At 35.2% G+C, this 24,349-nt stretch overlaps 3 protein-coding genes and 2 long non-coding RNA genes across 6 annotated transcripts; 2 read left to right on the forward strand and 3 right to left on the reverse strand.

Annotated features, from left to right (window-relative positions):
- The first annotated feature begins 115 nt into the window (after positions 1-115).
- Positions 116-1,438, forward strand: LOC132696145 (small nuclear ribonucleoprotein-associated protein B). Its single transcript, XM_060660797.1, has 4 exons — positions 116-244; positions 296-602; positions 654-776; positions 979-1,438. Exons 1-4 carry the CDS (start codon positions 242-244, stop codon positions 1,176-1,178), a joined length of 633 nt encoding a protein of 210 aa, XP_060516780.1. The 5' UTR covers positions 116-241; the 3' UTR covers positions 1,179-1,438.
- On the reverse strand, positions 764-2,427 carry LOC132696149 (uncharacterized). Its single transcript, XR_009617997.1, has 3 exons — positions 1,943-2,427; positions 948-1,161; positions 764-897 (listed from the first exon to the last, which is right to left on the reverse strand). It is a non-coding gene; the product is annotated as an uncharacterized LOC132696149 (long non-coding RNA).
- On the forward strand, positions 1,500-15,539 carry LOC132696148 (uncharacterized). The gene is made up of 5 exons (XR_009617996.1): positions 1,500-1,689; positions 4,439-4,615; positions 4,666-4,831; positions 12,629-12,802; positions 15,400-15,539. It is a non-coding gene; the product is annotated as an uncharacterized LOC132696148 (long non-coding RNA).
- LOC132696142 (cGMP-dependent protein kinase, isozyme 1-like) lies at positions 3,604-8,619 on the reverse strand. Its single transcript, XM_060660791.1, has 4 exons — positions 8,344-8,619; positions 7,087-7,384; positions 6,219-7,026; positions 3,604-4,926 (listed from the first exon to the last, which is right to left on the reverse strand). Exons 1-4 carry the CDS (start codon positions 8,493-8,495, stop codon positions 4,304-4,306), a joined length of 1,881 nt encoding a protein of 626 aa, XP_060516774.1. The 5' UTR covers positions 8,496-8,619; the 3' UTR covers positions 3,604-4,303.
- LOC132696140 (uncharacterized) lies at positions 11,815-24,339 on the reverse strand. 2 transcript variants are annotated; one of them, XM_060660789.1, is made up of 7 exons: positions 22,889-22,921; positions 19,947-22,431; positions 18,526-18,758; positions 16,982-18,050; positions 15,369-15,600; positions 12,670-12,813; positions 11,815-12,610 (listed from the first exon to the last, which is right to left on the reverse strand). In XM_060660789.1, the coding sequence occupies exons 2-7, from the start codon at positions 22,391-22,393 to the stop codon at positions 12,431-12,433; spliced, it is 4,305 nt and encodes a 1,434-aa protein (XP_060516772.1). In that variant the 5' UTR covers positions 22,394-22,431; positions 22,889-22,921; the 3' UTR covers positions 11,815-12,430. The 2 variants fall into 2 exon arrangements, with proteins under 2 accessions (XP_060516772.1, XP_060516771.1); XM_060660788.1 differs by lacking the exon at positions 22,889-22,921 and adding an exon at positions 24,208-24,339 and having other exon boundaries at positions 11,816-12,610.
- Between the last annotated feature and the right edge of the window lie 10 nt (positions 24,340-24,349).

Consider the following 24,349-nt stretch of genomic DNA (forward strand, 5'->3'; position numbering starts at 1 on the left):
TAATATTGAAAATACTTACATGGGGCAGAAAGAGACAGAGAAATGCCAATGATGACAATTGACAAGAATGATAGCAGGCAGTTGAGCGTACAACTTGGCAACAATGGATTACTGTCAAACATTACCGCCTTCTCATCTTAGACGCCAAAGCGAGGACGCTGCAGTCGCCGAAATTTTGAGAAATTTTTAGGTTATCGGAAACAGTAATTTTTGTTTAAGCAGATTAAATTCAAATTTAGCCATGGTAAATATTTAAAATCTTGTAATCTCAATTGCATTCATTTTGCTTTTTTAGACTATAGGCAAGAATAATAAAATGGCGCAAAACATTAATTACCGGGTTCGAGTCACCCTGCAGGATTCTAGAACTTTTATCGGCACATTTAAGGCTTTTGATAAACATATGAACATGATCTTGGGCGACTGTGAAGAATTTAGGAAAATTAAACCCAAAAATTCAAAAGTGGAAAGGGAAGAGAAAAGGGTATTGGGATTTGTTCTGCTGAGGGGGGAAAGTATTGTTTCGTTAACAGTAGAAGGCCCTCCACCACCAGAAGAAGGTTTGCCTAGGGTTCCTATTCCTGGCGCTGCACCTGGACCAGGTAAATTATTATTTCTACTTTTTTTTTAAATTAAAATTGTTTTTTGTCTAGGTATTGGTAGAGCAGCTGGTCGAGGAATGCCTGCAGGGATGGCTGGGGTTCCAGTTGGATTGCAAGGTCCTGTTAGAGGTGTTGGTGGACCATCCCAACAAGTTATGACCCCTGGAGGAAGAGGTAAGTCAGTGGCTAGTCTAGTTCAACATTTTCCACTGTTTTTTATTTGCAGTTTATACTTTTTGTATATTTTAGTAAATTAAATGTGGTTAGTTTCTCTAGTCGTATTTTACTGAGTTAACTGAAAAATAGCTTATGTTGGCTATTGAAAAGCTTAATGTAGCTTCTTACATAAAACATGATAAATTCACACACATTACAGGTCAAGTCGCTCCTCAGATGAATCATGGTCCCCCTAGAATGGGTGGACCCCCACCTGGTATGATGGGGCCCCCACCTGGTATGCTTGGGATGCCTCCTAATCCAATGGGTATGGGTCGTGGTGGACCGCCAATGGGAATGCGAGGGCCACCTCCGGGCATGATGAGGGGTGGACCACCTGGTCCTCCAAGAGGATACTAGTATTAGTTGTGTGAACTTAGGCTTAATCTCTCAGAAGCAAGATTTTTTCTGGGTAATACATTATTAATAACCCTAAGTTGATATGTTCAGATTTTCTTTTAAGGTTATACCAGTAATGTAAAACCTGTTCCAAAATAAATTTCTCAAACTGAAGTGTTTTTGAATTCTATACTCTCTCTAACTGTGAACAGTGATAGTTTATTCAATAACAACAAAAGTGTCATATAAGAGTATGGGAAACACTAAATTACAATAAGAAATACTAAACAAATAGCTTACACTGAATCACATTTGAACTAACTACCTCTGCAGCAGTTTTGGTTAGTTTTGATTAGTTTAAATCTTTAAACAATGGCATGAAAGGATCTTTGACTCCTTATTTAAATATATTCAATTTAATTAAATCTTATGTTCTTCACATTATAAAACGCTTTTTTTTGAAAATAGTGAATTGTCAGATGGCTAGTGACTAACAGTTTGTTGCAGTGCTAGAAGAAAAATAGTTGCACTGGTGAGTAACTTTCTTTTTTAATTTGGTTTGATGAAACCGAGTTAAACTTATCACATTAAAATTTGCTGGTTAATAGTGTTTGCATTTAGGATATTTGCAATATTTCCCCACCCATTTGAAAATGAATTAATAGGGAACTGTTTGTCATGTTAACATGTCAAGTAATAAGGCCGCTTGATGATATCTGGAAGTATTAAATGTAGATTTTAGATTTAGATTTGCTCATGTTATTCCACATTATGTAGGTACTTACATACGTCAATAGAATAGTGAGTTATCTCACCATTTAAAATCCTAAATGCTGACCGAAAGCTATTTTTCATTTACCCCAGGGGCTAGTTATGATATGTTGTTGTAACAAACATCTTGTAAAATGAAATAAGTAGTAGTAATTAAATAGTGACATCATCATATTAAATTTTTGCAATTTATAACACGTAAATGTTTAAACGTATAATAAAATAAAATAAAAAATAATATTATGCAACAAGTCTGGCAAACGGCATTTTAGTCAAGTTTATTTGGCACGAACGGGGCGCAGCTGAGCGAGTGCTTAATAAACGAGTGAGCGAAAAAGTTTATTTCTACGGGTACATTTTTGCAAAACAACACGAATACATCTGACATGCCGTCAGAATTGACAGACGTAAACATTCAAGCCGTGTCGGGAAATGCCAGAAGTGACCCGAATACGTGGAAAACAAGAGTTACGTGGTAAAATGACAATATCGGTGTATGATTGGGTATGTTAGAGAACGGAGTAGAAACATTATTTCTATATAGTCATTGAAAGGAAGTCCTGTAATTTCACTCAGTAGATGTTTTTAAATTTTACCGCCTGGTACCCCATTTTGACATCTTAGTCTACAGCATATAGACACTAGCTATGTTTTATAACACTTGTTATGGTCGTAGACTCCCTAGTGACTCAAACATCTCGATGTTCCGAACACATTTTAATCTCTCTAGAATATCGAGGGCAAATTAAATATACCTAGAGGTATGAAAGCGTTCTTGCAGTCTATTATTAAACTAAGAGCTAAATTTTGTGATCACTAGTAATGAAACCAATTATTTTTTGGGGTTTCAATTTATGTGATGTCGTCATAAAATGACTTCATTAATTCCAGATGTGGACTTTAAACTTAATAATTAATTTAAACTATTATCAAATTCTAGATTCTAGGAGAATATATCTAGAGGGTGTCAAAGCAATATATTTCGTTTATTATTTGTTTTAGAGAAAAATGGTAAATACGATACTAATGGCCGTAAAAAAGAAATCACTTAAGATCATTGGTCTGAGACATTAGTAGGTCAAATTCACGTCCTGGTGACGTTATATTTAACATAATTTTCGTCATTTGGTGATTAGTTAATGACGTCATTTTGACAACCTTCTGCTATCTGGGTAACATATACAAGCATTTTACATGAAATATTTATAATAACTTTTTTGATTGCTCGATTGAAAGGAGTATTTTTGCCATTTTTTCTTTGACCATGAGATTCATTCATTAAATTGTATGTTATTTCAATAACAACCAATAGATGGTGTCTTATTAAAATTATCAGTGCTCTCTTGAGGTGAGGGATAGATTTGAATTGTAATTGGTAAATGCTTTTCATATTTGCTTATATATCAATACCTTCCAATACCCCGCAGCTGTGTACTTTAAAATGAAAACGATAAGATAAAAGTAAATTTTGCCTCTCCTTATCGCTTTAGGAATCTTTTCTTCATGAAGTTTTTATCTACTCAAGTAATTTGTTCTAAATGCGTTGCTAATTGATTTTTCAGTATCAGGTTTGACTAAAAAATAATTGTGTACATGTGTATAAAGATATGTTTTATAGAACAAGGTTTTATTCGGTTCCACGTAAACTCGTTCAATTTCGATAAAAAATAACAAAAATAATACTTATCTTTATTTCCATATACAACAGAAATTGTCTATTTACAATTTTACACAGTAAAAAAGTATAATGTAACATTCGTACCATTAATCAAGATAAAATCTGTTTTTTTGCACAAGAATATTAATGCAAAGAATAATTATTATTAACCGCTTTGATAACGCTCTTCAAATATGAGCTTGCAGATTTTCTGATCGTTACGCTCGTTATTATTGTTATTATTAACAATTTTTATCTCACCATTTACATATTTCACCAGATAGCGAAATCCCCATAAAAATAAATTATTTAATAAAAAAAAAACAAAACTAAAACAAACATTAAGAACACATTAAGAAACGTCAAAATTAATAAAAAAAAAAGGATTAACTTAACAAATATACCTTTGCTTATAAACATAAAACGAAAAACTATTTCTAATTTATAGCCTGAAAACGTGTAATTAAAATAATTTAATTGAGTTTCTTATTTTGTAATATGCTGATATAAGCATTATACTAAATTCATCAGATGGCTTGTCTTGGCCACGAAACATTAAAAGGACCACATTAACAGAAAAATCAGATCTAACATCTATAATATGTTTACCCCCATTAGTAAAACAACAATTAATTTAAAAAACAGACTTTACCTTTCCGGTACACCAGCTGTGACATAATTACCTTAAGTATTATTCACTTGCTTCTTAAGATCGGATTTAAAATTCATCATCCCAACTAGAGTAATCATCCAGAGCGTCATCTCTTTCGTGCTTAAACTCTTCGAAGTAACAGGTATCAGTGTTGCCGCGCAAATGGATTTTGATTGGAGGTTCTAGTTGCATGCTCCTCAGTTTCCCCCAATCGAGTTTCGAGAACCACGGGTGTTCCTCGATGTCCTTGATTCCATTCTTCAGACAACCCAGTCGGTCGATCGACAGAGGTCTGCAGAGCCGTTTGATCAGATTTCTCGCTCTAGGGGATATCGCTGCAGGAAAAACGACCGAATCGATGCCCTTCAGTATGAGTTTGTAAGTCTTCAGATCGTTGTGCTCGTCATTTTTGAATGGAGATTTTCCAGTTAAGATTTCGAAAATGAAGATGCCTAGCGCCCAGTAGTCTACGCCTTTATCGTGGGGTTTGTTTTGTATAAGTTCCGGAGACACATACTCTGCCGTTCCGACGAATGAGTTCGCTTTTTCATTGGGGTGTACTATCCTAGAGAAGCCGAAGTCCGTTAGTTTCAGGTAACCGTTTGAATCTACCATGACATTTTCGGGCTTAAGGTCTCGATAGATTATATCGTGAGAGTGAAGGTAGCCGAAAGCTTCCACTATGCATCCTGAAATTAAAAAAGAGTGATATAAAATGACGAAAAAACAGCCAACAACCACCATAAATTATGGTTGAAAACCATATAGCTACAGAATCATATAGACCTCGCCTATGATGACAGAATGGATACTTTTGAAGCCAACATGAAAGAAATTGAATTTGAATATTTCAAAACTCGCTGTCAACCAATAAGCCTTGTATTTCGTACAAATGTAGGTTACGGAATAACGGAATAACTGCAGATGGCCATTATTTTTTCTTAAAGATTTTTAGCGGATAGAATACTTTACCGCCTCTCTGAGATATGGACGAAAGAGAGTGTAAAACATGGAATAAGCTATCACAGCTGTTGGTTGGTCACAAACCATAGAACAAGTGCACTTTAAAGTGGTTGCCTAAACTCATGGTTAGCGTAGGGAAAGAACAATTTAAAAATTCCGACGACACTAGGGTCTTTTAAATTAAAAAAAAAAAGCGTGTTAAGCGTCTGTCATGGCATAAATTGCAGGTTAGTGCGTGAAATTTAGGGGCATGCGCGGAATCAAGAATTAATAAATTGATGCATATATTTATATATCCTATATTCCTATACTATCTCATAACAAGATTGAAAACTACGAAAACCCCTAATAAATACCTTCAATTTGAAATTATAAGACTAAATTTTTTTACCAAAATTTATAGGATTCCCAGCGGATTCTGAAAAACATTGTTTTCCTAGAAGGTCCGCAAAAGTCTTTGAATTCTTTTTTCTCACATTAAAAAACCAGAATTTTTCATTTTCTAAATTATTATTTCCAAATTATGCTTTTACAAAGGCTGTCTTACTATGACTGATCATATCTCTTCCTATTTAAGTTGATTCGTGGCATCCATTAAGGGGCTCTTAACTATTTTTGCAGGCCGATTTATTTTTAATAATTTAGGTCAACAAAAAAAACTGTCTAGAAAATTTGTGATTTTTCTTAAGCCACACAATTTTGACCAAGAGTCTAAAGAAACTTTTGTTTTGACCTAAAACCCAGAAAAAAAAACTTTTAATTTGTATGCTATTAAAAGAAATACAGACAGATATTTCGAACATGGTATTATTTTTTTCAGCAATGGGTTTTGTGATCCAAATGACACAAATGGTTTTGGTTGGTTTTTTTCTTTGGTTAATTCTTCTTTATAGAAACAATCCCTAGCATTTATAAAAATATCTCATCAATTATGGTTTAGACAAAAAGTTACTTGTCGTTTTATTATTTTTTCAATTTAAAATTGCTTGAATATTTTTAATAGTAATTAAAAAAATACCTGCATAAAATTTGGCGGCGTCCGTATCGAAGCATTTTCGGTTTTGCTTGCGTAATAAACTCCACAAGTCGCCACCGAGACACGGTTCCAGCAAGAAATAAATATATTTGCTATCTTTGAACGTCCTGTACAACTTAACGATGAAATTGTTGTCGCAGGCCATCTGCAGATTTTTTTCGTTGAACACCTGGGTTATTTGACTCTTGCCAACAATCTCGTGCTTCTTTAGACACTTTAGCGCGAAGATTAACTCCCGTTTTTTGACGTGTTGCACTAGTTCGACCCTACCAAAACCGCCGATACCCAAAATTCTAATCCTCTTAAAATTAATCAGATCTAATTTCGAATATTCAAAGTTTTCGGCGTTTTGTTCAGATTTGCCGCGTAACAGATCGTCCAATGTGGCAAAATGTCCGAAAAACTCAGTTTTACTGAGCACCAGGCATTCGACGCCCGGAGGATTGGCCACAACGCTACTGCTACTCGTCTCCTTTTTTAAAACAGATTCTCCGAAATAACTTCCTTTTGGCAGTTTCTCGACCTTTTTGGTGCCCCTTTTCAGTGCCAAAGCCGTACCAGCTGTTACGATGTAGAACTTTTCACACACTTCCCCTTCTTTGATAATCAACGTGGAGGCAGGAAATACTTGAACCTTGAACAAGTCAATCAGAGGGTACAACCGATCTTCCGGTACGGTTGAAAGTACCGGTACGTTCTTCAAGTACCGTAGTAACTCATCTTGCCTTTCGATTGCGGATTTCACCAACAGGTTTTTAAACCGGACACAGTCTAAAACCCATACAACTCCCTGAAATGAAAAAGAGATGAACCACCTCTACTACAAGCTATCTCCTTATATTCGGCTCACCTCGGAAAGAGATTGTACCGTTTGCTCGGCTTTAGCTTTATATAAAACAGCTACTTCACCGAAAATGGTTGGATGACCGTCCAACTTGGACACTACTTTGTCGTTTTCCGTCACTTGGAAAGTCCCGCATTTGCTAATGAAAAGGTTACAACTGTAGTTGCCTTGTTCGAGTAGAACTTCTCTTTCCGACACTTTCCTTTCATGTAAGTGTTCGATCATTTTTTCGATGTGAATTTCAGTTAAAATATTCTTCAAGAAATCGTTTTTTTGAATTGCCGCCCGTATCAATTGTGCATCTCTGCAAAATGCGATATCAAACTAGTCACATATGCATTTATAATGCGTTTTTGGTGTTAATATTTCGAAATTAACAATTTTTTGAAATAGGCAACCCTATTTTTAAATGCTAAATACTATAAATTTATAAAATTGACAACGTTTAACTAATTATTCATTAAAATTTTAAATGTTAGTTTTATTCACTCTGTATTTTTTTATATTTAAAGTAGATCCCCTTCTATTAAAAAAAAACAAAAAACAAATATAGAGCAATGTTTTGCTTGCTTGCATGTCGCTCTAAAAGTTTTATTTTTGAATATGGATGGAAATTGTGTTGTTTTAAAACTATTTCATAAAAAATCAAATAGAATTCGAGTCTGCTTGTGTTATACTTTTTATATAAAACAAGCCTGTAAATGTTGTATGTATAATACAATATAGCGGTAGTACTAAATTTTAGCATGTATTATGCTGATTCGAATACTACTTTTTGACGTAAATAGGTAATAGTGTTGTGTTCTTTATCTGTTTTCTTGCTTAAACCAAAAATCTGACTTGTCAATTTTAATATGTGTATTGTATTGAAAAGTAAATTCTAAGAAAAATTATCAGTGCATATTGTGTATTGTATAATATTGCAATTGCTATAAGTTGGAAGAAAAAAAACTAAATAAAATCTAAGCTTTACAGGCACCAATAGAAATATTTTATATTATTAGAAATAGAAATAGAAATTTAGTTGTTTTAAAACACTTTCACAAAAACCTAACAGAAATTGATTATATATTTGAATTGTGCCTTATAAGGAAAAAATCCTTTAAATTTTGGATAAAATAGAAAACAGCAGTAGAATTACATTGTGGCCTGTACTTTGTTAATTTGAATGGTACTGTTTGACATAAGTAAGTACTATTTTGATATTTTTCAGTGTTCTTTCAAATAAAACTGAGTCGGCTTTACGTTAGTAGGTACACTTACTCGGCAGTTGTTGAAGGTTTAATATTATTCTCCTCCAAATCATCAAACTTTTTGGCGGCTACAACTGGGCAAATTATTCCAGGACGCCTCTTATCCTTAGATTGCAACTTATATCGTTTTCCGCGCACTTTTTGGATATACTTCAGAGTCATATTAGATTAATATTAGTAATTGAATTCACAGCACTTTAATAATTGAAGTCGAAAGTTCGAATTATCACGGTAAAGTTTTTTCGCAATATTTTTCAAGAGATAAATTCGGTAGGAATATTATCTGTGTATAGCGATTTTATCTTTGTTGTAATGTTATAGCATTACTATCAATATCGATTAAAAAATGCTTTTTAAGGGGAACGTTGACGCGTTCTGTACAATTGTTATTGTGCCATAGGCGTGCAAAAGTTTTTTTCTGCGAAAACTGTTGTGCCATTATCTTTGGTTCCCACTGCGGCGAATCGCAAAGAAATTCAATGGTCCATCTCGTATGAGTTTAGACAGTACAAAAACCGCAGATGTTACAGAAAGAAAAAACGTTTTACTCTAAAATCTTCTATGATACTTGAAAGATGAAAATGGTTTTTTTGTCGAATATAAACCTAGTTTTAATTTTACTTACCTTTATTAAAAAAAGTATTAAATGTAGTTTACTATCAATGAAGTTATAAAAAATTACACCATTTTTTAAATATTGTCAGGAACGAGCACAATGGGCCATCCCTGGCTCTGCCTACGTTCCAGGGGCTTCGGATATGGAAGCGTGATTACACGCGAGAAGGCGCTGTGATCTATAGAATTAAAGCACCGCTATATAGTCAGTAATTCAATGAAACCGTAGAACGCGAGGATATAATGATATAAAATGATACTTGTGAAATATATCATAGAAAATTTTAAAAACGTGATATCATAATAAGTTCAGGGTGGAAAAAATATATAGAAAAATTCATTGCTGTTAGGACATTTACCTACTAACTTTCAATTTGGAGGCAAAATATCTGCCCACAAAAAAGTCTAATGATGCTGGTATTAAATTTATTCTTCGGTCTTCTAACTTTTAATAATAAATAATAAATAATTATATAAAAATAAGTAATAAATTACAAATTTAGTGGTACAGCTACTTAAATTACAAGAATTTTTTTTCAATGGATTAAACAAGTAATCAATGAAATATCAAAGTATTTTTGCAGCTGTCCATAATAATAAATAACTAATAATTTTGTTATTAAAATGCATTTATAGATTATATTAGTAATCGTAAAAAGTTTTGCTTAGAACAGAACTTTTTCTTACCATTTTTGTCATTGTCGCACGGCGTAGTAAACAGTGCGAAAAGTATTCACGCGAATTGGTTCTAGTCCACGGCTGACGAAGCTGACGTCTTAAATCGATACTTTGCGCATGCCTGATCAGAACATAACTGTCATGTAAATGTCAATGCATAATGCATTTTTATGAAAGATGCATTGTTATCGCGCCGGCACTGTTTTTTTACCGGAATATGTGAAAAGAGCTAGGAGTATTTTGACGCGAAAGCGTGGTACTAATTGGTACAAAGCGTGTTAATAAAACAAACACGAGGTTGCTTGTGTAAATATAGACTCTATATTTACATGTGTATACGTACATTATATTGTTTTAATTTCGAGATTTGCAATTCCTGAAAATTCTGTCATTAATCCATTTCCGCAAATAGTAGGTATGATCACTAATAAATAAATGTTGAATATTTAGTAAAGTGTGTCATTTGTAGGTAGTAATTCGATAGCAGTTCATAATTAGTAATAGCAAGTATAAGTACTGCAAAGGAATAATAAATTTGTTCTTCTGCGCAAACATTATTGGAAAATTTGCATATATATAAATGTCACTTTTTACATTTAGTTCCATAAAATGAGGATTTGATCACCGTTTGCACCCTTTCAGTTGTTGCCCTTATGAACGAACTAAGTAAGAACAATTCAGTTTCACTTATCGTGAAACCGACGAACTTTTCACTATATTGTGTCCATAAGCAAGGTACTCCGTAACGCAAATATTTATTCCTTTACGAATATGAGCGGTGTTTAATAATAAATTACTGTATTAATTTTGTTGTTGTTGTCATCGTTAGGGTATATTGGACTAAATAGAGAATTTATTACAAATCAATTTTGCTTATATTTACTGACTATTTTAAAATCATTATAAAAGTTGTTGGTTATCTAAAATATACTGATGGTATTCTGACGTTTATGATTTCTGATGGTCACAACACACAGTGAATATCAATGGTCGTGACTTATCATCAAAAAAATAAAAAGCCGTTTTACAAGCGTTTATCAGTATTGTATCAGTATCAGTATTTGCCCAAAAACATCTACGAGGCAGATAAAAACGTTTTTCTACTCCCATCTGTAAAATGCTTAATTGTCCACCGATCTAGTGTGCGGGAAGCGTCACTTTACCATGTCAGTTTCGTTTCCCACGGATCCAAACCACTTCGGACATTTCCGTGATTTTACCGCACGGGTCTGGGAGCAATGGGATGTTTTCGGAGATATTTCCCACGCCTTGAATTTTGACCTTTGTCAATTCTGACGGTACACTTTACCCGTTTACCACACTTGTTGCATAATATACTATAATAGCGTTATTACAGTCATGACCATTTATTGTTTGTCTGGATATACTCAAAAACTTATCTTGGAACAAAAAAAACCTGTTTTGAAAGAAGTCCATATTATAGAGCGGTAAAGGCACACTAATCTTTGCCTAGCGGCATAGTTAGGGTTCAAAATCCAGAGGTCAGCCTATACTAACATCACAAATTGTTTTACGATTTCTACTTTGAATTTCAATTGTCAATTGTCAATTGTCATATTGTTATTTATAAATTTTGGCTATTTTATTGTATAATCTTATCTTATTAGGCTATTTCTTTTAATTGTTTGTAACTGTCTAATTAACATAGCTCAAGTGATGCTTCGCTAATGCTTATTGTAAATATAGGATATTATTATTATATAGTGTGCAACACGTTGATAACCTTGTGTGATGCATTAGCGTATTTTTATTCGATTCTTGGTGAAGCAATCAAGCAAAGTGAATAAAACTCGTTATTAGTATTTGCAGAAGCAGCAATAATGTTCAGATTTAGAAAAAACTTCATTGGACCGAAAATTAAAAGAATCATTTACAGAAACTACTTTTAATAAATCTACTTATCGGATTGACTATAAATAGTCTTATCTCCATACTATTGTTTTGTTAGCCGCCTTACAGACAAATTAGTGTGGTTGCTTCTCATATTACATACAAAAATAACGTAACTATATGGTCCACTTTTAACGGTTAACTTATGAAAATTTTTCTGTTTAACCTTTTGGATTAACTGTATCCGTCTCGGTTATGTACCATTAACGATACATTGAGAGCAACAATTACGTTTTTTTTCGAAGTCGTACTATTCAATAATAATTTTCCTATATCTCTGTTATCCCATTCGAAAAATAATGTAATTATAGTTGGAGGGTTAATGTTTAATGGTTAACTTTATTTTGCGTAAAAATTGCTGCTTAACGATTAACCTTTCGATTTACTGTGTTCACTTTGATTTGGGAAATTTCAGATTTTCTCTCAATGCGCAAATAAAAATGCAGTTTTTTTTTAAATTTCGGTTTACTATGTAAGGCAGTTTTCGTTAGATCAGTCATGCAGATTGCAAAAATAGTACCAAAAATCTAACATTAACAAATACATTCAGAGCAACGATTATATTTTTCTTTTCGAAATCCTACTATTTCGTATATATCGTGTTAGCTGTTCCATCCACACTCAAATAATGTAACAATAATTTGCATCGATAATATTAATGAAATAATCACCTAAACTGCGACAGCGCAGCATTTCCTATTCGTATAAAAATACTAAAATAGTCTCACTATTTCATATTTTTAGTGCAACCAGTACGTGCGCAGCATAATAAGAGTTCATCTAAAAACGAGAAAAACCGAAAACATCAATCAAATCCTAACAATGGCAATGCTAAAAATATTAAACTAAAAAACAAAAGTTAACAATGATATAAGGTATAGAATTAATTGACGCTAATGGCAATAATTGCACTGCGGGTGACACTTGATCCCGTTGACGCCGCACTGGCAGCCGCCGGACGTATCCCCTTTGCCGCCCGGGCCCCATCGGGGCCCCCGCGTAACCCAGCAAATTTCCGTTTTGCACATCGAACAACGCAACCAATCACAGCCCCATTTTTTCATTAAAATAACCTAAAATTTTATTTGCAGGAGTTCGAGTAGGCTCAAGGAAATGGTAATGTGAAGCATACTTTACAAGTAGGACAGGTCAGCGCTTCTCCTTTCTCGACCATCCCCTCCAACATGTCCTTCGTCCTTTTAGCGTCCTCGTCGATTTCAGACTCGGACTTCATCTTTTCCTGATACTGCTTGCAGTTCATACCGGTGTGTATGGCCTGAAAAATGTTTAATGAAAGTCGTTATAACACTCCAAGATACTAAATTTTCTAAATCTTCTTGAAGAAATTCAAGTAGGCCTTGATTGTTGTTTGCAGACCGAAAAGTAGACTTTCCAATATCACCTACGAGCACTGTAATGTTTATGAAACAATAAAAATCGTTATGAATCTTCAGAAAACATCTGGGGTGAAGCCATAAGTCATGTCATTTTTTGTAACTTGCTTTAAACTACGTAGTAGTTTTAGGACCAACGAAATAAAATCGTAGTTAAAACATACCAATTTTACACAATTCAAAAATAATTAAAATGTTGAATAATGTATTTTAACAAAATCAATAATTTTGACATCAGTAGTCATCTTAAGTTTGTTTAAGAAAAAGTGGGACGCCGCTGCCGTTTTGTAGTGTATGTAAGCATTTTTTCTACAAAATTTTACAAAAATTTGTTCGCGACGTAGATATATCTCAAAAATGAGTATTTCTCAAACAATCCCAAATGTTGAAAAAATGCAGTGGTTTGAAATTTACATCTTATAACTCAAAATATATATAAACAACTAAAATGATATTAGAAGTTTGGCGTCGTGTAATTTGAAAACTATGGATTTTGGCGGCCTAGATTTACATAAACCTTTTTAATTTAAAATTAAAATTAAATGGATTATTGAAAAAGTTAACTGATATGCAGGGGGCATTTATATCAAAGCTATTTACAAATCTTGTGGATTCCTCTGTTTCAGTTAAACTCTGCAGGAGAGGGAGGAATCCACAAGGTTTGTAAATAGTATTACAGTAGCTTGTGGATTTTTTTTTTGAAAAAAAAAACAATCCAGTTTTAATTGAGTAAGTATGAATTTTTTTATTTTCAGGAAAAAGTGTTGCATTTTAAGTGATTTTTTAGTGAATGTGTTATATTTTCCACAAGTGTTACTTCAAATTTATTATAATCTATTGTTGATGTGATTTTCGTTTTCAGACAGCTTATAAAAAACATTTGCTATAAGCAAAGATTTTAAATATGTTTTGAATTTCTTTTGATTTACGTCACTGATTTCAACATGACGCATATTATAGTTGTTTGAACGGAATGAGAAGGTGATTTTGATAACCATGGTTACTATTTTTTTTGTTAACTGAAATTGAATGTCAGATCTTTTTTCTGTGAGACAGAAGCGTTAGACATGTCAAAAGAAAATGGAAATGCATAAAATTTGAAGAATTAAAGTTGACAAGGGATATGGTGAACCTACTTTGACCAAAAAAAAATATATATATAAGCGATACAAGATGTTCCAAAATGGCCGAGAAGACACTAATGACGAACCTCGCTCTGGACACCCCAGCACGTCAATAATTCATGAAAACGTTAAAGAATTGAAACAAATGGTGTTCCAAAATCGTCGAATCATGAAACGTGTAGCAGCAAAATTTGTTCCGAACCTGCTTAATCTTGAACAAAAGGGCCGTCGAAGGAGCATCGCTCAAGAGTTGTTAGTGGTGATCTTGATATGTTCAAAAAGGTCATAACTGGTGACGAATCATGGAGATATGGTTATGACGTCGAAACCAAAGCTCAGTCGTCCCAACAGAAGAACCCAGAATCGCCAAGACCGAAAAAAGCACGTCAAGTTCGATCAAATGTAACTATTGTCTTTGATTATCGTAGCGTTGTACATCAAGAGTTCTTACCACAAGGTCGTACGGTTAATAAAAAGTATTACCTTGAAGTTATGCAATACGAAGAAAACGTGTGGACATGGATATGTTCCCAAACCTCAAGAAACCCATGAAAGGAAGGACGTTTGAAGAACTCAAGGCTATACCAGAAAGTACTTACGAGAAGTGCTTCTGGGATTGGAAAAAACGTTGGCACAAGTGTATTATATCTGGGGGGTGGGGGGAACACTTTGAAGGAGAAAACATTAATTTTGATAAATAAATACTTTTTGATAAAACTTATGTCACCTTACTTTGTGAACACACCTCATAGGTAAATAAGTACCTGTCAACATTAACAAATTTTTAGTTCTAAAACATCTCTGAATCAGTGGTTCCAAATTGTATATTAATTTATGTAATTATTATTCCTTGTTGGACGAAAATTGGGTTCGAGTCTTCCTCAACTTATGGCATTGTAATGGATTATGTGAAAAAATATTTTTAGAGTTTGTTGACAAATGTATAAATTTGACCTTATCGAAATTGTTGCTGATATTTTTGTTGACGCAGATATCAACAATTCCGCTCCTAATATACATGTGTAGGATTAAGTTAAGTATTTCTAATACGCGTAGTTAACATACAACAAATACGGAAAAAATATTCTCGTGCGTCATTTGTAAAGTGTTTAGTACGTCGCCATAAAATTTGAAAATGTATTATTTATAAAAAAACCTAACGTCATATGCTCGTACACATAAATAATAATAAAAGAAACGGTAAAAATGATGTAGCGGGCTTTTATTTTTGTATTCTATTTGTCTGTCGTTTGATTGGGTTAAAAACAACTCTGAATATTTAAGTAGTTTTTTAGAGGGAGAGAGAGATATACCTGGCATGTAAGACAATTGATCCTTTTGCAGACGGGACATTTAAAATCGTTGACGTTGTCTTCAAAAATACACCATCCCTTGCAGTCAGGAGTTTTGCAGTGGAACGATTTGTCAGTCATGTTTTCCGCCTGAGCAACCGACTTCGCTAAGTACTGCTCGTACATCGCCGAAGATACCAACGCCTTGATTTCTCTGTCTTGCAACGCGATGTTGCAGGAATAATTGTTATCTCTGGAGACAAACAAAAACTTCGAAAATTTTATGTAAATGACTTAATACCAAATATGTAACGCTAATATTTTAATTTTAATTATTTTAAAACTTCGAGTTGAATCTTTTGTTGAATATAAAAATCGCTTACGATAGTTTGTTTTCCGCAAAACATCAACAATTTTACTGCTTTTTATATTAGAATTTTGCAGCTTTACTGATTGCTATCTGAAATATTAAAAGAAAATTTAGGTCTCGCCCAATTTTATGACTTTTTGAACAAAAGAAAGGAAGACAGTATTTTTGACATAAATCGTTATGTATTTAGTTATTATTATTTTTTACATAATTTTACCAAAGTTTTTTCGATAAATCAAATTTAACCTGAATATCATGAAATGTGCTGAACGTTCAATGATGTTAGCGACGGAATAATAATTTCCAATGTCCTGATACTCCTTTTAACGTTGTCGTAATAAACTTAATCTTGAACTTGAGTGGGCACTAAATTTAATTTCTTTACTAAACGACTGGTCAAGGTTAAATTAGTGAACTACATCAGTATTTTTTCTGCCGACTAATGTGGTTGTAACGGAAAAATAATGGACGATTGAATTGATGTTAAATTATTCTTAAAATTTAAGAATTTTAACTCTGTGTCGCTTTGAAGAAAGAAGTGTAAAAAAAATGGCATTATGTTTTGAAAAGCTACAAAAAAAACCTTTTCAGTGCCTACTTAGAAGGAAATGTATTCTAAACATTTTTAATGCAAAAAGCAAAATTGGATAACTCAGTTTTAAAAAAAATCATTATAACATTGGCGGCAATTAATTAGGGGATAAATTTAACACCTATTTAAAAGAAGAACGTTTTTTAAACAAAAACACTTCATTAGGGGAAAATATACTACCATTTTACTATTTTAACTGACTTCGTAGCTTCAATAATTCGTTCGTTCAATGAGTTAAAAGTTTTTGCACTTTTTGCCGTTTAAAACTTCCAATTGATTTTCTTCCGTAAACAGTAAGAATTTCAGCAATTATTTTGAAATATCCATTTAAAATGTTATGCTTTTCAATACAATTCGATCACAGTATGCAAAAAGTATATTTTTTAACTCAAACTAAAAAAAAATTGAACAAATATATATCAAATTTTTTAACTACTAACTATAGTAACTTAAAAAATTAAAAACTAAAAAAACTTGATGGTGGCCTTTTTTTTTCTTCGAAACCTTCCATAATATTTCAGCAGATAGCAAGAATAATATCTTAAAACGATGTTATTAATATTAGCGATACGCAACATTGAGTCATCGATCTGTGGATGCCAAATGTTTAACATAAAACCTGACGAGGAAAATTTTGAAACAATCACAAAACTTATAAAAATCTTATCATACCTATAAGGGCACTTGACCTCGGCATCTTCTGTGTACTCGACCGTATGAGCTAAGCATTGTCTACAAAACTGGTGTAAACACTCCCTCAAAGTCACACCGTCGTGTTCGGGCACTTCAATCAAACACACCACGCACTCAAATGGCTCCGCGTTCGATACCAAGTCCGCATTGTCCAAATTCACAAGCTGTTGATAAGTTTGTTCCGGCTGAGGTGCTTTTTTCTTAGCCGAACTTCTGAGAGGAGTTCTGCTGAGTCGTACCGTGGCGCACACCGCGCAAACATTGCTGGAAATGGGGTTGAGCAGAGTGCACAAGTGACACTCCCACTCCTTGGGAGCTTTGAGGGTGTTCGAGTCATCAAAATCTTCTTCGGCCTGAGCTCTGGGGGCTTCGGTGGGTGGAATGGAACTTGTCCTTTTCTGATTTATTTTCCGATCGCTGTGTTTATTTAGCACTTTAAGTTCGCTCGCGTTTACTGCGATCTCGTTATGCGCGAGCATAATTTTCGATTCAACTTTGGAGGTTTCTTTCACTTTTAAATCAGTTTTACTACAGGACTGCCCGGGCGCATCGTCTAAAATGACCTTCTGCGCTTCCAATCTCGGCTGTTTGGTGACTACAGGGACTACGTCGACTTTAAACTCAGTGATAGATACCGATGGAGTGGGTAGATATTTACTAACAATCCGTTTCGTTTCCTCTAGAGAAAGTTTCCTCGCTTGACTCTGTGAAGGAGCAGCTTCCATGTCCGCATTGTTCGGAATGACCTCTGATGATTTGGGTATGACATTGACTATTTTTGGTACGTAATTAAGAAAAGGGATTTTCACTTGAGCATTGTTACTTGCGCCGGATTCAGGTGTGTCTATTTTTTTTGGCGACCCTTTCGAACATCGTTCAGGTTTTAAATCATAATCCTGGGTTTTCAATTTCGTTCGATTGGTATTAGCGGTTATCGCATCGGAAGTTGGTATTGCTTGAGGGGTGGAAACCGAAGACGTTGAAGGAAGATTGGACGAATCGACTGATGGTTTAGCATTTGTGTAAGCCTTTTCTTCACTTTTATTTTCTGCGGATAATTAATAATAAGCGGCATCGGAATATAGCAAAACGACCTTAATTTCAATTGAGCAGAATAAGGAAAAAGTACGAATGCAAAAAAACAACCATTCGAGAGTTCTTAGGTTTGGATTAAAAAATATACCTTTTTCTACTCAGGATTCTAAAATTCCATATTTTACTAATAATTATTATTTATTTGCTGTAAGGGTTTACTTAATCCGTAACTGCGGTTATGTTCAATAACCAAAATCACATACGAAAAAAAACTCAGCTCCTAAACTAAGCTACATTTCAATATAATTCATAATATAGGAAACGCGTCTTCCTTATTATTGTGCTCCAGGAAGTATGATGCTTTCAAAAACTTAAAAATAACATTTTAATTTATAAATAACGCCGGCCTAAGCGTTCGAATGTGATGAGTCTGAATATATTTAGAATCCGAATCAAAACCTAATATAAAGTAGGAAAATTTTACATACCCGGTGCGACCAAGTACAAAAATACGGGACATCCCGCGGTAATATTGTAGTCTTTTAATGTACCGGCGTCGTTCGTCACCAGTTCCTTTCCCAAAATCCATTTTTGAACTTCGACCGGTATTTCGAACTCTTTGAAGATCTGCCGCTTCAACTCCGCCACTGTCAAGTTCTCGCGGACATCGACGGCGAAGGGACCCCTATGCGAAACTTTATCCTCGACGTACATCTCGATCCTAACAATACAAAGACTCTGACAGCTGTCAAAACATTGTACAAGCCAGGAGTTTAGCTCTCCACAAACAGTTCAATTAAATTGACTCGGAGTTGAGTTGGACTCTTGGTAATTATTTAAACACTTAGTATTGAGTATTCACCACGGACAAGCAACAAAACAGTAATCTCTGGATTACGATTAACTTAGTAGGTTAGCTAATTTTCTAACTTATTAAAATTCCAGCTGTGGATAATATAGTTAAGTACACGCGCTTTTCATTTTAAAAAACATCTTTTACGGAAAAATACCTAGCTAATAAAGAATTCGCCTTTATCAATATGTGTCTTGATATCTGTATATGCATATATTTTTGCAATGTAAAAATAACAGATGTTCGTTAACAGCTCAGCTGACCTTAGCTCAGCCGGTTTTTAAGTAAAGTCAACGCACCTGGCACATTAATTGGTGACCGGGGCGAAAAAAATCAAAATTGAATAATAATTGAAAGTTCACCATGAAAAACACTAAGAATTTTACTTTAAGAAACAGTCTTCTAAAATTTTACCATAAAAAGAAGTTGCTGCAGTAATTAAAAAAAAAAATAAAAAAATTATATATTAATTTAAAAAATAAACTTTACACCCGATATAGTTTATTGCGCAAAAAGTTTTATAAACGGTACTGTATGCATAAGCTTATGCAAGCACGAGCGGAGCGAGTGTTTAAAAAGCGAATATCGGAAGAAATTTATAAACGTGTTGCATATTATACTTTTTCACTAACATTTTTGCAAAAAATGCATTCACTGAGTAACGTAATGAGTGTAGAATATACGCAGAACTATCAGCAACTGACAAACGTCAAAATACCATTAATATCATATCGCTCCCAATGCGTGACTATAGAATCGTAAATGCTCGAATTGGTCCGCGGCAGAACTCCCAACCCGTGACTAAAGAATCGAAAATAATAGAGAAAAATGAAAGTTTATTTAAGAAACTGAATTATTTTATGAATTTAGTGCAAAACTTAATGTTGATTTAGGTAATTTGTTACATGTAATTAAAAAAAGGTATGGTAAAATTTTGGTTGTTAAAAACCATATAGATAATATGAAAACTAATCACAGTGCGTTTGAAATGAAATTATTTAAACATATCGCGTGTGTTTTCAATTCAAATTTCATACTTCGTTGATATTTACTTACTGAAATCCCTTTTTATCGAGTCCTGATTGCCCTTGAGGTTTCTGCCTAATGACAGAACAGTTGACCTTGAGCTGCGCAAGTTCTTTCGCGAAAATCGCCGCATCGGTCATATCACCTTTGGCTATGGCAGACTCCAACTTCCTCAACCGTCTGTTGATCTCTATCGTGTCGGTGTTGAATTTACTGGCAGACTTTTGTTTCTTGCCGTCATTTTTCGCTTGTGCGCTAATCTTAGGCAAGTTAAAGAATAACGAGAGCTCATCGCTTTGCGCCAGATTCGCGTAAATTCTCGCCGCCGAATTGCCATTCTTGTCCGAGTAAATATCTTCGAAGTCCTCAACCTTCATCGGTTCGTAAACGTTGGCCGATTTGTGATTTTCCAATAGTTCTTTCAGACTGTTCTCGGGCACAGTTTTTTTGACCACGCCGCTTGTTTGGGCGGCCGAAGACACTTTTAAAGGCTTCGGATTGTCGGATTTCCTTACTTTAATGTTCTCGTAAATAGTCTTTGTCTGCCCGATCAAAATTTCCGCGATCTTCTCTTCTTCCGTCTTCTGTTCGACAACGTTCTCCTTTTCTTCTTCGGTTCCCTGATCTTTAACCTCCTCGGGTTTTTCTAGAATCACGCTGGACCTGCTACTTTGCTTCAACAAGATATTCGACTTCCTCTTCGGCAGCGAGTTTTTCATCTCGATCAGCATCCTTTTCAGTTTCTCTCTCTCTTCCTTCTTACTCGTATCGTCTACTTTGGACTTATCGTCGTCCTGGTTCAGTTTTTTCTTTCCGTGGTTATAACTAGCCAGAGCGGAAAAGCCGATCTGCGTTTTGGACCTCTCAAAGACCCTCTCGTTTTGCGCTTGTTCTTTCCTTAAGATTACTGGGCTGGAAGTTTTCGGTTCTAGTGGTTTTGTTTCCACCCCGCACTTGGTCGATGGCGCAAATTCGTCGAAATAAGGCTTGATGGCCGAACAAACTTGACATATTATCCTCCAGTACTCGTTTTCCAAATTACACTTCGGACATTTCCAGCTTTTCTTTTCGGACTTTGGAGTGTCGGCTTCCCCGCTCGTCTGCTTGACCGCGCTCGCACTCTCAGACTTGATCAGGGGATTGAACTTTTCATCTTTTTTCTTGCCGATCTCTTCTATTCGTTTCTTGTGCGCGCCGAGCAGGTTTTCCTGTCTGCGCGTTTCGTCCAGGCTGTGTTGTTTTCCGAAATACTTTTCCTTTTGCGACGCGCCGAATACGGTCGCTTTCGTTACATTGGTTATAGCATTAAATTTGGCTATCAAATCTCGCGCCGATCTTCGCTTCGGAGACGACCAGCTGTCCTGAACGCCCGCTTTGGAGTCTCTGGGTTTCATAAATTCGGGAATTTCGTTGCTCGACACGCCGTTTTTCTCTTGATCTTTGCTCCTGATGATCTCCGTAGCTTCCCGGTCCAATTCGCTGATGTTCGTCAAGAAGGACATTCCCGATTTCCGTTTCTCCTCTTTTTTCTTATCGCAGCTAGGTGCGACTTCCTCTAAAGTCAAGTCCAGCGTGGAGTTCCTCACGTACTGGACTTCGGGGAGGCGCTCCGCCGCTTCGTATTTACTTTCCTTTTTGCCGGACGTCTGCTGGCTAACGGTCGAGTTTCGTTTATACCAAGGTCTCGGGGATACCGGGGTGTCTACGAAGCTAGTTCTGGACGACGAAGGACTTAGAGGATTCATACCTTGATTCGTTTCGGTTGCGTTTTTTCCATCATCCTTAGCAGACCTCAAAACGCCGTCCTCCAATTTCAACGAGTCGTTGCATAGAACGTCCTGGTCGGGACGGGCCGGTGCCAAACGTTTCTTCCTCTTCAAACTGGCGGTTGAGGAAACGTCCATTGACTGTTTCCCGACCGGAGGTTGAGGAGCTCTCCTTTTGCCTTTGACGTGGAGGTAAGCGCCTGCTTTGCGCACTTTGGACGATTCGCTATTCGTCCTGCGATGCACTTTGGGCTGTTCCACTTCCATTTGTTCAGCGCGCGTCATCAGAGGCAAACTTCGGGAATTCTCCTCCTCCGTTAATTGTTGAGGTTTCAACAGCGAATCGCGGTTGAAAAACAGGTTGTACTTTTTCCTCAGCGTCACGTTTTTGTCGTACTCTCTTCGTCGATCGCGTTGCCGGAGTCGCGCTTTATAGGTGTCGGTTTCGGGGCCAACCTGTATGCACTTTTCGACCACTACGCGTTTTTCGTATGCACCGGGAGGCACGAACGAAAATGACGCGACCGTGCCGGCACTCTTATTCGAATCCAGACTGTCGAGGCTGCTGGTGCGTGAGTCGGTGTCGATTGATTCTCGCGACGTCGACGGCTTGAACCATTTGAAGAAGGCGAAAAGGCCGCTGTTTCGTTTGGCCGTGAATTTTGGATCGTTGCCAGATCTTTGTCCCGCTGGAAACTGCTCTTGATTCATGTTACTTCTTTTGGTCCGGAGGTCATTCCACACTCCTGCTGGAGGAACAAAAGACTAGCGTTAGAATTTTATCACGGAACAGATGTAATTGCGTTTTAGGTCACCGGCGATAATCACGCTGAACTTTTCTCGTTTATGGATGGTAAAAGTTGACCACTTTTCCATTGAATCCATGGTAGAATATAAAGCAGCTATTTTTATCAAAAACATTACTTTATCTGTTCCTCCTTTAATTTGATTTTTTGTAACGAACTGAAAAACGAATAACAGCCGATTTAATTTTTAATTATTATAGGATTAATAAATTAATTTTTAACATCTCCTCCAAGTTGTTCTGTTATAACACGTTACCAAATTCATTAACTGTAAACCAGATATTAAAAAATGCATCATAATTCTGTATTATTAAAGTCTAGAAACGATAGTTTTTTTCTTATTTTTTTAAATTTATTGTCATAAAATTTGAAAATTATATTGTGTAATGTGAAAAAATACCAATGTATGGTCTGGTTAGTATATCGTCTTGGCTTTTGGCGGACCCGCCCCCCATAATCAAGCATGTGTCGGCTGATATCGAACTCGAAATCCATTTCACCGTGCTGCTTTGCGTTCTTTCAAGGAAAATCAACTTAAGTCATTTCCTGTGTGTGTTCTACGATACCGACTGATCTGATGTTTTATTGCGGTTCATAGGTTGTTTGCATAATTTGCTACTAAACCTAAGACAGATGATATACACCATGGAATAGTGTGAACAAAAAAAACGAATTCGTGTTTTCTTTGCCATGAATCACCAACTTGCAAATCATAGTAACGCCTCCGGAGCAGAGGTGTGTCGAATTTTCAATAATAGATTTAAAAGGCTTTCACTCGTTACTACAAAAAAACCGATCAAAATTAGCTAAAAATTAAAGCGGCAAATCAAAACTACATGTGCAATTTCAGTTTAATTTTAGCGGGATCAAGCAAAATTGCTCGAACCCTATCACGACAAAATTCAAAGAATTCGTTTAAGCAATAGCCCCGAAGAGCTAAGCTCGATTAAGTTTCGCCATTGGCGACTTTTTATTCACAGTAAGACGGATGGCTTGTGCTAGGAATAATATGTGGTGCCACCTGCCGGCGAAGGGAGTAAACTTTTAGTCAGCTGTTTTTTGGTCTGGAAAATTAAAAGTAAAATACGTTTCGTGTAACCATTTCACTTTTTAAAACTAAGCCATTTCCAGAAATAAATGTCTGACTCATTTCTTTGTCTTTATTATCTTGTGAATAATTTTACCAACCCTCAATTTTCTTACTAACGTTATCCCCAATTATTGGAGCAGTACGCATACTGGATGTGATATTTAAGAATTTTTTCTGGAACGCAGAAGTTTAACTGACTTTTTATCTACCGAAACCAGGTGAATCTTTAAGGAATCTCTAAATTTAAATTTACACGGCTTTTGAATAAGCATTAAAAAAACTGCAAACTTATGGCTTAAGGCATATTTAGCAAGATAGAAACATGCGATAATTAAAATCTACAGATGAAACCGTACTCAGGGAGAATGCAACGTGCAATTATGAATTAGGATCAGGAACTGCGCAATAATTTATTGTTATAAATTACATAATTTTTCAAATGCGTTTCCTTTTTATTGCCCGTGGTAACTGGTCAAGGTTTTAATGTATCTAGCCGATTCGGGCCTATTGTCTACTTTGCTCCGCACAAATTCCATGACTAAAATTACATACTTGGGTACGGAAAGAAATCACGCAGATTTACAGATATATCTGCGACAAAAAAATCTACGTCAAAGAAATCGACTTACCATCATATTATTTCAACTGTTTAAACTAACAAACTCAAAATGGAAACTTTTTCGGTCCATTTTAAAGCGCCCCGCGATTAAAATTATCGTGAGAACTGAAAGTTTTCACTGAAAAGTTTTCGATGAGCATATTTTCGGTCGG

The sequence above is a fragment of the Cylas formicarius genome, unplaced genomic scaffold (assembly GCF_029955315.1).
Source record: "Cylas formicarius isolate icCylForm1 unplaced genomic scaffold, icCylForm1.1 PGA_scaffold_1__22_contigs__length_36826433, whole genome shotgun sequence".
In the NCBI taxonomy this organism is placed as follows: Eukaryota; Metazoa; Arthropoda; class Insecta; order Coleoptera; family Brentidae; genus Cylas; species Cylas formicarius.